The sequence below is a fragment of the Abramis brama genome (assembly GCF_963993115.1).
Source record: "Abramis brama genome assembly, chromosome: 25".
In the NCBI taxonomy this organism is placed as follows: Eukaryota; Metazoa; Chordata; class Actinopteri; order Cypriniformes; family Leuciscidae; genus Abramis; species Abramis brama.
This window is the reverse complement of record NC_139987.1, coordinates 25,397,911-25,410,453: the sequence shown is the minus strand read 5'-3', so window position 1 is coordinate 25,410,453 and position 12,543 is coordinate 25,397,911. Positions and strand designations below refer to the sequence as shown.

The following is a 12,543-nucleotide window of genomic DNA, read 5'->3' as shown; positions in this document are numbered from 1 at the left end:
CGGTTAAGGCAGAAGCCCGGTTTGCAGTGTTGCCTTAACCCTCATTCAAAACTTGCATGTTGAATCGACCTGGAAATCGTTTCCGAAAGGGTGTGTGGAGGGTTTCGACGGTTTCCAGGACGGTCATCTTTTGGACGGCTTGTGCTTTGTCTGTAAAATTGTGTTTCCTTGTATCTACGAAACAGAATTCTCCATATTTTTTTTTTTTTGTCTTGACATACTTGAAGGATGTGTATTGATCAATTTAAATCCATTTAATACAATATTCTCCAATTCAATCCTGTAGATTGTGCAATTCATTTCTCCTGTCCCTCCAAGAAATGAAAAGAGCTTTAGGAAAATGTGTTGGTGCAGTAATTTATGTCCAAAGTTTGTATAAAAAAAGAAAAGAAAAAAGTAATAGCTTAATTGAAATTGTTACGTAATAATGGTTGTCTGCTTCCAGGGGAAAAAAATGTATATTTAAAAACCTTCCCTTGGGAATGTTTTACGCTTCATTTTGTTTGATATAAAATTGGTTTTCATTCACTTTTCTGCTTTTGAAAGGGGGGGAGGGGGAGCTATTAGTTAAAGTTCGGTTTTTCAACACTTTGTTGTAATAAAGTTATAGTGTTAAATAGACAATCAAATGGCTATTAATATTGGAAAAGGAAATTTTATCATTCTTAATGTTTGTACATAGACACTGTTCTTGTTTTGTTGGTTTTTATTTTGTATTTTATGTTGTACTTTAACTGGCAAACCATTCCAGAAATAAAGTTCTGGAGATATTATAACCGTGTCGATGAGTTTATGGAAGTACCTCTCGTGTGTCGCTCAAATCTGATGCTTCTCAATCATTATTTGCACGTGGTTTTGTTTGAATCACTTTGATTTTAGATTTTGATTTGAGTTTCTACGATATATGCCACAGTTTTAAGTTCATCTGATAAAAGAACATGCTAAATCTTCAGGCATTTGCTTGTGTTTTGTCTGATTTCATGGTAAGAGGAACCGCAGGGACATTGTAAGTATCAGATGGATTTCGTTCGAAGTAGTTTCTTGTAAATAAACATCTCAGGAAAAATTTAGTTTTCAGAGCAGATTTTCTTTTACAAAAGGACAAAACTTACTGAAAGTTTGTCCACTTTCATTGAGACTGGTGGAAATATTAACACAAAAAAATTCCTTTGAAACTTTGTTTCTTATCAATATGAAAGTCATTACTCTTATTGCAATGTGACCCTGGATCACGTCACCAGTCTCGAGTCGCACGGGTATATTTGTGGCAATAGCCAACAATACATTGTATCGGTCAAAATTATCGATTTTACTTTTATGCCAAAAATCATTAGGATATTAAGTAAAGATCATGTTCCATGAAGATATTTTGTAAATTTCCTACCGTAAATATATAAAACATTTATTTTTGTGAGTGAATGCTGCACAATCGCCAACAGAAATGAACAACTTTAAAGGAGATTTTCTCAATGTTTCGATTTTTTTGCATCCTCAGATTCCAGATGTTCAATAGTTGTATCTCGGCCAAATATTGTCCTATCCTAACAAACCACACATCAATGGAAAATATATATACATCTCAATTAAAAAAAATTGACCCTTGTGACTGGTTTTGTGGCCCAGGGTCACATTTGAGCTGCAAGTTGCTTCTGAAAACATTAATAAAAGTGGATATTTTTGCCCTGGAATTTATTTCAGGGGATTTTTGGTAACGTATAACATGCATGCATGTCAAATACTTGATAGTGCCATTGTATTGTCTAGACTCTAGAGAATACCATATTAGGACATTTTAAATAGCAACTATTAATTAAGGTGCAGATTTAAAAAAAATCCTGATTGTTTCTGATCCTGGTCACAAATTCCTTAATGTTTCTTATGCACTAAACACTAATGAAATAATAAAAACTTTAAAGTTGTAACATTTACTAATACATTTTATCATCAAGTTGTTAATATTCGTTAATGCACTATGAACATTTAAGGTTAATAAATGCAGTAAAAATGTATTTCTTAGTTCATGTTAACTAATGCATTAATGTTAACCAATGAGACCTGGTAAAGTGTTACCAGGTTTTTGCTTATTTTCACACTTTTGCTTTATTTTCCATATATCTACAAATTTTAGGTTTTAAATATATATATGTATAAACACATTTTTTTATAAATCAATTTAATGCACAATTGTGTAGTAGTTGGAGAACAGTTCTTCACCATGATAAATATCTCTTAGTGACACAAGAACAACACAGCGCAAAGGTCTGAAATAGAAAACAAGATATGTTCAGAAAATGTAAATGTCCTAAATAATAACACTAGCACATGAAATGTTTGGTCTTGCCTTTGACTATCAGCTCTGTATTTAACGTTCGGCAGGAACTGACGGAGCTCAAGAGGAAATCCATCCGGCACGTCAAACTCCTGATAGCAGACATTCGCAGCTTTCTCTGTGGATAACAAGACAGATTATTCTCAAAGGTATTATCTTATATAACTGTGGACAGTAAAACGTTTAATGTTTCAACCTGACTGACCATTAGAGCAGTTGTTGACGTACTGTCCCACTGCGAGAGGGTTCACAGGATGAGGCGTTAACCAGGAGCTGTCACTCAAACTGAAGGGACCCAACCTGTCCCGTCCACTACACGACCTGTTTTCACCAGACAACATTTCATTTGTGTCTATGTTTTGCACTTCATAATGCACTGTGAATGAAAGCATTAAAGGGGACCTATTATGGCCTTTTTCAATGTCTAGATTTAGTTTTTGGGCTCTACTAGAATAAGGTTTCGTGCTTGAATGCTCAAAAAACATATTTTTCCCTCATATTCTCCATTGTCACAGCTTCCCAGTCTGTCAGTAACGCTCTGTTTAGTTCCTGTCTCTATGAAGCCCCTCCTTCTGAAAAGCACACTGTGCTCTGATTGGTCGGCTGGACCAGTGTGTTGTGATTGGTCAAGAGCTTTGAGCGTGTTTGTGAAATGTCCCGCCCCTTACCATATTCTTTTGTTTCTTTTTATTTAAATTATTGTTGTTATGTTTACAAAATGTGAAAATGTATACAAGAAATGTGTCAAAAACTTGCTGTTGAATTTTATAATTTTGAGAGTTCAATAAAATTAAAATTAAAAAAAGAAGAATAGAAAAGAATAGGAGCCCTTTAAGCTAGCAGGATGATGATGATGATGATGATGATGATGATGCTCACCGGAACACTATCTTGGACATGGCTTTGTCATTGCCATCAATCAAAATGCCATCTATGCATCTGAATACAAATGGATTTCTGATTGACTGGAAAAAGATCGGCTCATCTGCCTGATAGATGGTTCCTGTGAAAGAAGAACATCAAAACATAACTCTTATGATTATGAAGAATTCCATATGCAACAGACGTATATAACCAACATTAAAAATGTTGGTCTAAAAAATCATTATAAAAAAAAGACAGAAGTATTAGAGTATTAAGATTATAATACATTCAAATATTAATAACAGAGGAAAACTGCAGGACAGAACAAGAATTAATCTGACTTTATTAGACACGATCATAAGTATGAAATTGTATAGAGAATATAATTTATATATTATTTGAAAAGAGAAATCATGTATTAACCAGTACAAAAAAAAACTATATATTGTCACGAATTCAGTTTTAAAAATATTTTATATTATCACAAAAATTACATACACATCTATATTCATTTATTTAATTTACACTTATACAGTACAGGTCAAAAGTTTGGAAACATTACTATTTTCAATGTTTTTCTAAGAAATTTCTTCTGCTCATCAAGCCTGCATTTATTTGATCAAAAATAAATTTTTTTGATATTGTGATATATTATTACAATTTAAAATAATTGGTTTTCAATTTATTATACTTTAAATTATCTTTTTTTTGTTTTGTTATTGTTGTTACAAAAGATTTCTATTTTAAAAAACTTTGCTTCTTTTTTTTAATTATTATTTTTATTTTTTATTCATCAAAGTATCCTAAAAAAAGTATCACAGGTTATGAAAAAATATTAAGCAGCAGAACTGTTTCCAACTTTGATAATGAATCATCATATTAGAATGATTTCTGAAGGATCATGTGATAGACTGGAGTAATGATCCTGGAAATTCAGCTTTGCATCACAGAAATAAATGATAATTTAAAGTATAATAAATTGAAAACTAATTATTTTAAATTGTAATAATACATCACAATATAAAAAAAAAATTCTGTATTTTTGATCAAATAAATGCAGGCTTGATGAGCAGAAGAAACTTCTTTCAAAAACATTAAAAATAGTAATGTTTCCAAACTTTTGGCCTGTACTGTATATACATATACTCTTTCTGTTAAAAAGTTAAAGGTAACACTTTTTTTTTTTTTTTTAGACAAACAATTTTTTGTTATTATTTAAATAAGATGTCTGGAATGTTTCCGAACTGAAGTGTTACATTGACACTGACACATGACGTCATATAAAGAATACCTGGATACATCGCCACGACACTTCCTTTCTGCGCGCGCCCGCGCGAGACAAACACTCCGGTTCCCGCGAGCTGCAGTGAGCTGCACTTCCGCTCGGTCACGAAGCCCAGAGTATTCAACATCACTGTACTGGGAGCATCCTGCGTTTCACTCTCTGCATTAGTGTAAATGTTTTGTTTAGATTCAGGGAGTAACCGGAGCAGTTCACGCTGATTCTTCAGATCATTTCTCAGTAGTTCAGTGAACAAACACACGAGAGATTCGGACACCTCCTCATCCTGAATCAACTTGTCTTGGGATCGATCCTTCACCTGACGAAGAGTTCTGGGAGAATAACAAACACGCGGTAATGGTGAACAAGGCTGTTGCTGATCAAACCTGAAGCAGAGAACAAACTGAACTATACCTCTCGTTTTTCTGCAGATTTAAAGCTATCCAGGGGACGAATCTGTGCCTGTAGGATTTCCATCTGACCTCAAAAGCTTTAAAAAGAGCTTTAATCATATTACTTATTGGTAATATGCAGTAGTTTTCAAGCAGCTTTAATTCTCGTGTTCCTGCACTAGTGAGGTCCGATTCACCAATGAGTCGTTCATTGATGATTCAGTTGAACCGATTCGCAAAGCTCCTGTAAATTGCTCGACTCTTATGGAGAACACTTCATACATAATCAATATGAACTAGTATTTAAGAATATGGTGATAAGCCGTGGTATTTATCTACTTATTTCTTCACTGAATTAAGACAAATACCACGCCGGGGCTTCTCTGAAATGGTTCACTGAAACGAACGGATTCGCTAAAAGTGAATCGGATCTCTCCACGCTATGATACATGACCGCCACCTAGCATTTGGGAGACCTGTGCGATTACAAAAACTAAATAAAATGTTAAATGTATTTGAACTCTCAAATGTTACGTGTTCATTTATTCGACATGCTTTAGATTTAAACATGAATTTAATGATATCTCTATTGGTCAGTCACTGCTTACTACTCTCTGTAACAATATGAGTTATATTACTAGTGCAACTAGTCAGAGAGGGCAAACTCCAGTTCTTATCTAGTTACACTATAAGAGGCTCTGGATATCTTTTTTTAAAAACATAAATACATATATATATATATATACATATACACACACACACATTCATACATACACTGCTGTTCAAAAGTTTGGGATCTGTAAGATTTTCAATGTTTTTGAAAGAAGTCTCTGCTCATCAAGACTGAATTTATTTGATTAAAAATACAAAACAAACAGTAATATTGTGAAATATGATTACAATTTAAAACAACAGTTTTCTATGTGTTGATTTTAAACTGTAATTGATTCCTGTGATCAAAGCTGAATTTTCAGCATCATTACTCCAGTCTTCAGTGTCACATGATCCTTCAGAAATCATTCTAATATGATGATTTGTTATGAATGTTGGAAACAGTTGTGCTGCTTAATATATTTTATAAACTGATACTTTTTTTCAGGATTCTTTGATGAATAAAAAGTTACAAAAGAACAACATTTATTTAAAATATTAATATTTTGTAACAATATACACTAACATTCAAAAGCTTGGATTCAGTATTTTTATTTTTTTTTAAAGAAATGAATACTTTTATTCAGCAAGGAGATGTGTCAAATTGATTAAAAGTAATAGTAAAGATTTATATTGTTAAAAAAATGTGAAAGAAATGCGGTTCTTTTTAACTTTTTATTCATCAATGAATCCTGAAAAAAGTATCACAGATTCCAAAAAAATATTAGGCAACACAACTTTGATAATAAATGATCATATCAGAGTGATTTCTGAAGGATCATGTGACACTGAAGACTGGAGTAATGATGCTGAAAATTCTGGCATGTGTCACTAAAATATAATTTATTTCTAAGTATAGCCTATTAAAATAGAAAACCGTTATTTTGAATTGTAATCATTTTACAATATTAATGTGTTTTTATGTATTTCTGATCAAATAAATGGCGGCTTGATGAGCATAAGAGACTTCTTTCAAAATTGTACCGGTACTGTATGTATGTAGGCTATAATATAATTTCTATATGTTGCCAGAGTTAAACGTATTAGTTAAAAGTCAGTGTTAACCTAATGTAAACAGGATTGGTAGGGTTGGTCTTTAGCTTTAATCATGTTTTTTTTGTACGGTCCCCATATAAAAAAGAACCAATAAACAAAAACTGCAGCAAAGCTGTAAATGATGAAAAATGATTAACTAGACCCATTGTACCTGGCCAATTAGAGATAACCTCTGGGTCACTAAGCTCCGCCCACTTCAATCATCGTGCTGCTTCCCGCTTTCTGATTGGAGGACACATAGGGAAGGGGCGTATCCTTTCCGACATACTAGAACGTGATTGGTCCGTCATCAGGCGTCTGCAGGAACAGCAGAGATGGACGTGCTGGTGAACCGCTCCGCTTCGGTTCTGCGTTCATTTCACTAACGGTTAACGTACAGAATCGTCATCGCGTTCAAATAAAACGGTCGCAGTTCAACCCTTTCCATCATAGGATCTCAAGCCAGCAGAATGGCAGGTGCGGTGGGTGGCGGCAGGGGTTGTGTGACGCTCCGCGGCGCTCAGATCCGTGACTTGCTGGACTCGAAGCACAACGTGCTGTTCGACTGCGACGGCGTGATCTGGAACGGGGAAGCGGCCGTTACCGGGGCTCCGGAGGTGGTCAGTCTGCTCAAGCAGCGGGGAAAACGGGTGTTCTTCGTCACTAACAACTGCACCAGGCCGCGGGAGAACTACGTGCAGAAGTTTAGCCGCCTGGGCTTCACGGACATCGCGGAGGAGGAGATCTTCAGCTCGGCGTACTGCTCCGCCGCGTACCTGCGCGATGTGGCCCGGCTCCAGGGGAAGGTGTTCGTGATCGGCTGCGGCGGGGTGATGAAGGAGCTGCAGGACGCCGGGGTGCCGGTGCTGGAGGAGGATGAAGCCGCAGACCGGGAGCCGGGAACCAGCATCTACAACTGCCCTCTGGATCCGGATGTCAAGGCTGTGCTGGTCGGATATGACGAGAACTTCACCTTCATGAAGCTGGCCAAAGCCAGCTGTTATCTGATGAACTCTGAGTGCCTGTTCCTGGCCACCGACCCGGACCCCTGGCACCCGCTGAGAGGAGGCAGGATCACCCCGGGTGAGGCGTTGAGGAGGGATCTTTTGGGATGTTCAGTGCAGCTCATATGAATATATATATATATATATATATATATATATATATATATATATATATATATATATATATATTCAAATCATTCGTAGAACGTGTTTCAGTGTAGTTCAGGTCACATTTCACCTCAAAAAACATAAGTGGAAAAGTTAAGGAGCTAGAATACATACACACATTATGTATATATATAATTGGTAGCAGTGTGTATATACATTAAATTTTTATTGCTAATTGTAAATGAATGTATGCATGTGTGTATATATATATATATATATGTATATGAAGAGTTCAGATGCAAAAACCTCTTAAGTACCATCTGAAATTTTCTTCTAGAATGATCATTTTTATGAAGCTCGTATATTTAAGTTCAGTAATTTCACTTAAATGGCAATGAAAATTACCTATCAATTTCCATTTAAGTGAAATTACTGAACTAAAATATACGAGCTTGATAAAAATGATCATTCTAGAAGAAAATTTCAGATGGCACTTAGAGGCTTTTGCATCTGAACTCTTCATATATATATGTATGTGTGTGTGTATGTATGTGTGTATATGTATGTAACTTATGTATGTGTGTGTATATAAGAAAGTAGTCTATTTGAACCATTAGTCTGATTTTTTTTTTTAATCGGCATAAATTAAAGGCTTAATTTAAATGTATAATAGTTATAGGTGTATATGTGCTTAATTGTCATTAAAATACACCATGCAAATCATCTCCAAGCAAAATATTGGGTTCTCACAGTCCTGGGAAACCTTAAAAATATGCAAAATAATAGAAATCTGTTATTAGAAGGATTTGCATGAAACGAGTCCTTCTTCAGTCATAACTACTGGAAAAATCATTGGAAAAACCAGGGAAATCTATTGGTCAGAAAGTGTGGAAACCTGAAAATAACTTTTAAATGTGGAGTGAAATGTGTTGAAACAGCCTGTTGGGAACATATCCGCATCTAAAAGCCAATCATTTCCCAGTGTGACCAGAGCTGTTGTTTAGGGTTTAAATGCCTCTAGAAGTGTGTCATTGTGCTGGTGATTCAGTGATCTACAATAGCAGTGTGTGATGTGTCCGGCAGGTTCTGGGAGTCTCACGGCGGCTCTGGAGACGGCCAGCAGCAGGAAGGCCACGGTCATCGGGAAGCCCAGCCGCTTCATGTACGAATGCATCGCCAGTCAGTTCGACCTGGATCCGGATCGCTCGCTGATGGTCGGCGACCGCTTGGAGACGGATATTCTGTTCGGCAGCAACTGTGGGCTTTCCACCGTCCTCACGCTCACGGGCGTCTCCACGCTGGAGGAGGCGCACAGATACAGGGACAGCGAGGAGCCGGGGCAGAAGGACTGCGTGCCCGATTACGTGGTGGAGTCCGTGGCAGATTTCCTGGAGGCTCTGGAGGAGTAAAACACACACACACACACACCACGACTGTATCCGCAGTTTCAATCCCGATGCTGTTCCTCAACATGTGCGGTTAAGTGTCTCCACAGCCTGGTTAATAACATCATCACCCCGTGAATAGTCACGTGTCTGTCATGAGTGTGTTCGAGACACCGGACGCTCACCGTAAATGTTCTGCTGAAGTGTGAGGAAATGATGACCGAGTTCTACTTAAATATACTATTTCAAAATATTTCTCCCATATTATTTTCTTTGTTGATTCAAAAAACATTTTTTTTTAAAGATGGTAATATTTAAGGGGATTTTATTTTATTTTTTGAAAAAATATATTACTAAAGAAATTAAGAATATTAATAAAAAAAATGAAATAGAAATAAAATCCTCTTAAATATCATCAACTTAAATAAAATAACACACGCACACAAAAAATAATGAAAAAAAATAAATAATCCCCCTTAAATTATTACTTGAAGGGTAATAATATTTAAGAGGATTTTATTTTTTATTCGATTTGATTTTTGTGTTATTTTATTATTGAATGGTTCCATAGAATAAATAAATCCATACACTGTAGGTTTGGAGTGGGAGTAAATTATGACTGAATTCTACTTCAATATACTACTTAAAAAAAAAAAAAGATACCCATAAATCTTTCCTTTCAAAATAAAATATCTTTATTTATTTATTTATTTATTTTAGGTGGTGCTATTTTATTTTTGAAAGGTAATAATAAATAAGGGGATTTTATTTTTTGTCACCATTTTATTTAATATTTTCTTAATTTTATTTTATTATTGAAGGGTAATTATATTTTCAGTAGGGGTGTGACGAGATCTCGCGATATTAAAACGTGACGATATTTCTCGTCGCGGTGAAAAGCCGTCCCGTGATCGCTAGTCGAGTTTGTGGCGAAACCTTTTACAGTGTTTGCATTTATATTGTTCCGTCTTTTACTTCACATGATAATTCATACTCGGAAAGTAGAACTGAAGTGACATTCATTACAAGATGATTCGTTAACTAGAGCTGCATGATGTAGTGAACACTCGGATTGGTGTTGGTGTTGGTGCTGCCGCTGAGCCAGAGAGAGTCGTTGTCATGTATATTCAGTCTTTTCAACATTATTTCTGTGTTACAAATATTCATAGTCACAGAATTACTGGGATAAAAGTTTATAGTTCAGATATAAACACTGATGTACAGTAGCGATCCAAATAGAGCAAATCACCTTTTTGGCGCTTCAAATAACTATCGATTACATCGTTACACCAGTAGGTGGCGACACGTGACTGTTAAAAAATTTGTCTTGAATCATTCATTCAAAAGATTCATCCAAAAACACTGATTCATCCAGTAATGAAACAAGCATTTATGATTGAGTCATTGAATCATTCATTTAATTTTTTTTTATTATTATTCAGATTAATTAAACATTTTAAATCGACCACAGCAATCTAGTAAATTACATGTTATTTTGGTTAAGGTGTCTATTCAGAATCATGAATCAAATTATTCTTATCTATACTAATCAGTATATAGAGAACAAATGTCCATTAAAGAAATGAAAGATCAGAAAGTGTCATTTGTGTTTGAAGAAAGCAGCACGTGTTTTAATGATTGACTCTGTTTGGACGATTGCACCTGACAAATTTGATATCGCAATATATTTCCAAATTTTGACAATAATATATATCTCGATATTTTGTCATTGGCTATAGAATAATTAAAATTGGTGATTTTTTTTTTTTTTCTTTTTTTTTCTTCTTTTTCTTTTTTGCCCCAATGAAAAAAGCAACCATGATTTGGACAGAACATCTACTGTTTCAAAGCCCATTAAAAATGTTTAGTGCAAAAAACAAACCTAGTGACCACTCACTTCTTTTTATTAATCTTAATTTTCAACAATATTCAATATTCACAATGTTCTGTAATTTTATACAGGTGAAACTCGAAAAATGTGAATATCGTGCAAAAGTTAGTGTACTTGAGTAATTCAAATTAAAAGGTGAAACTAATATATTTAGTATATATAACTATATACAGTACCAGTCAAAAGTTTGGAAACATTACTATTTAGAATGATTTCTGAAGGATCATAAGACACCAAAGACTGGAGTACTTGCTGATGAAAATTCAGCTTTGCATCACAAAAATAAATTACATTTTAAAGTATATTAAAAAAGAGAACCATTATTTTAAATTGTAATAATATTTCATAATATTATTATTATTTTTTTATTATTTTTTTTAACTGCAGGCTTGATGAGCATAAGAGACTTCTTTCAAAAATATTAAAAATAGTAATGTTTACAAACTTTTGACTGGTACTGTACATATGCATGATTATACTTTTCAGAGGGCTGAAATTTCTGTATTTAAAATCTTTAAAAAAAATAGATTTCATGTAATATTCAATTTTTCTGAGATTCTGAATTTGGGGTTTTCATAAGCTGTAAGTTTTAATCATCAAAATTATAACTTTTGCACGATATTCAAATTTTTCGAGTTTCACTTGTATTGTGATTATCATGATAATATCGACCAGCCCCAATTCTGCTTCACTGTCACTTAATTTTCATAATATTGGTTCATACCCAACAACCGGTCAGAAGACAATCAAGTAACTCTCCTTGATGCTATCGTTAGTTTCTCTTCACCTCCTCATGATGAAGGAAACCGCACTGGTCATTAGTTGTCTAGTTAGAAAGCACTGTGCCAATCTTAGTAACGGGAAGGTTTTATAGTTGAGGTTAGCAGTGCAAAGGCTAATTCAGTTTTATGTGCCAACTATTTATTTTGAATCATATTTATTTGATTTAATTAGTGTTGTGTTTGACTGCGATAAGAGATGTTTTCTTGACTACTGCTCACTCGTTTGTTGATTTGGGTTTAAATTGCCTTTATTAACAAAAGTGACCTTTTTTGTTGGTGTGTTTGAGAGCTGTTATTCTGACGGTCAGTGGTTCTGCTTCATGTAAAGCTCAAAGCGCAGCGTCTATAGAAAAAAAACATCTGCAAAAGTAATGTGCCAAAATAACCCATATAAACCCACTGAATGTGAAATGCGTATGTAGTGAAGCTGAAAACATGTTGTGATCTAAAAAGGCTTATCTTGCTTTATATTTAGTCAACTGTTTGTTAAAACCTGGACCACATTTTATTATGAAAACTTGGATCCTGAGTGATTTATCGTCATTGTTCATTGTCTTTAGACTCTGTGTCCATTAAAAACCTCTGATTCTAGATAGTATTATAATGAAGGGGAAGCCAAACGTCTGTAAACGCATCTGACGTAAACTGTGAAATGGTTTGATTTAATGCGCTCTGTGTTGTGAATTAACTTTTTTTTAGAAATAAAAATATGCCTTGTATCTCGTGTCGTCATTATTGTCTGCTCAAGTGTGAGTGTGGATGCTTCCACATCTCTTTTTTTTTTTTTTTTACCAAGAAAGTAAAAGAGATTTATTTTAAA

At 34.6% G+C, this 12,543-nt stretch overlaps 2 protein-coding genes across 3 annotated transcripts; one reads left to right on the top strand and one right to left on the bottom strand.

The window, feature by feature from the left end:
* Nucleotides 1-1,895: 1,895 nt before the first annotated feature.
* setd9 (SET domain containing 9) lies at nucleotides 1,896-6,863 on the bottom strand. 2 transcript variants are annotated; one of them, XM_084105056.1, is made up of 6 exons: nucleotides 6,726-6,863; nucleotides 4,485-4,807; nucleotides 3,209-3,332; nucleotides 2,535-2,650; nucleotides 2,342-2,447; nucleotides 1,896-2,261 (listed from the first exon to the last, which is right to left on the bottom strand). In XM_084105056.1, the coding sequence occupies exons 2-6, from the start codon at nucleotides 4,603-4,605 to the stop codon at nucleotides 2,174-2,176; spliced, it is 555 nt and encodes a 184-aa protein (XP_083961182.1). In that variant the 5' UTR covers nucleotides 4,606-4,807; nucleotides 6,726-6,863; the 3' UTR covers nucleotides 1,896-2,173. The 2 variants fall into 2 exon arrangements, with proteins under 2 accessions (XP_083961182.1, XP_083961181.1); XM_084105055.1 differs by lacking the exon at nucleotides 6,726-6,863 and adding an exon at nucleotides 4,890-5,134 and having other exon boundaries at nucleotides 2,061-2,261.
* A 2-nt stretch (nucleotides 6,864-6,865) lies between these two features.
* Nucleotides 6,866-9,695, top strand: pdxp (pyridoxal (pyridoxine, vitamin B6) phosphatase). Its single transcript, XM_084105054.1, has 2 exons — nucleotides 6,866-7,636; nucleotides 8,749-9,695. The coding sequence occupies exons 1-2, from the start codon at nucleotides 7,024-7,026 to the stop codon at nucleotides 9,072-9,074; spliced, it is 939 nt and encodes a 312-aa protein (XP_083961180.1). The 5' UTR covers nucleotides 6,866-7,023; the 3' UTR covers nucleotides 9,075-9,695.
* Nucleotides 9,696-12,543: the final 2,848 nt, after the last annotated feature.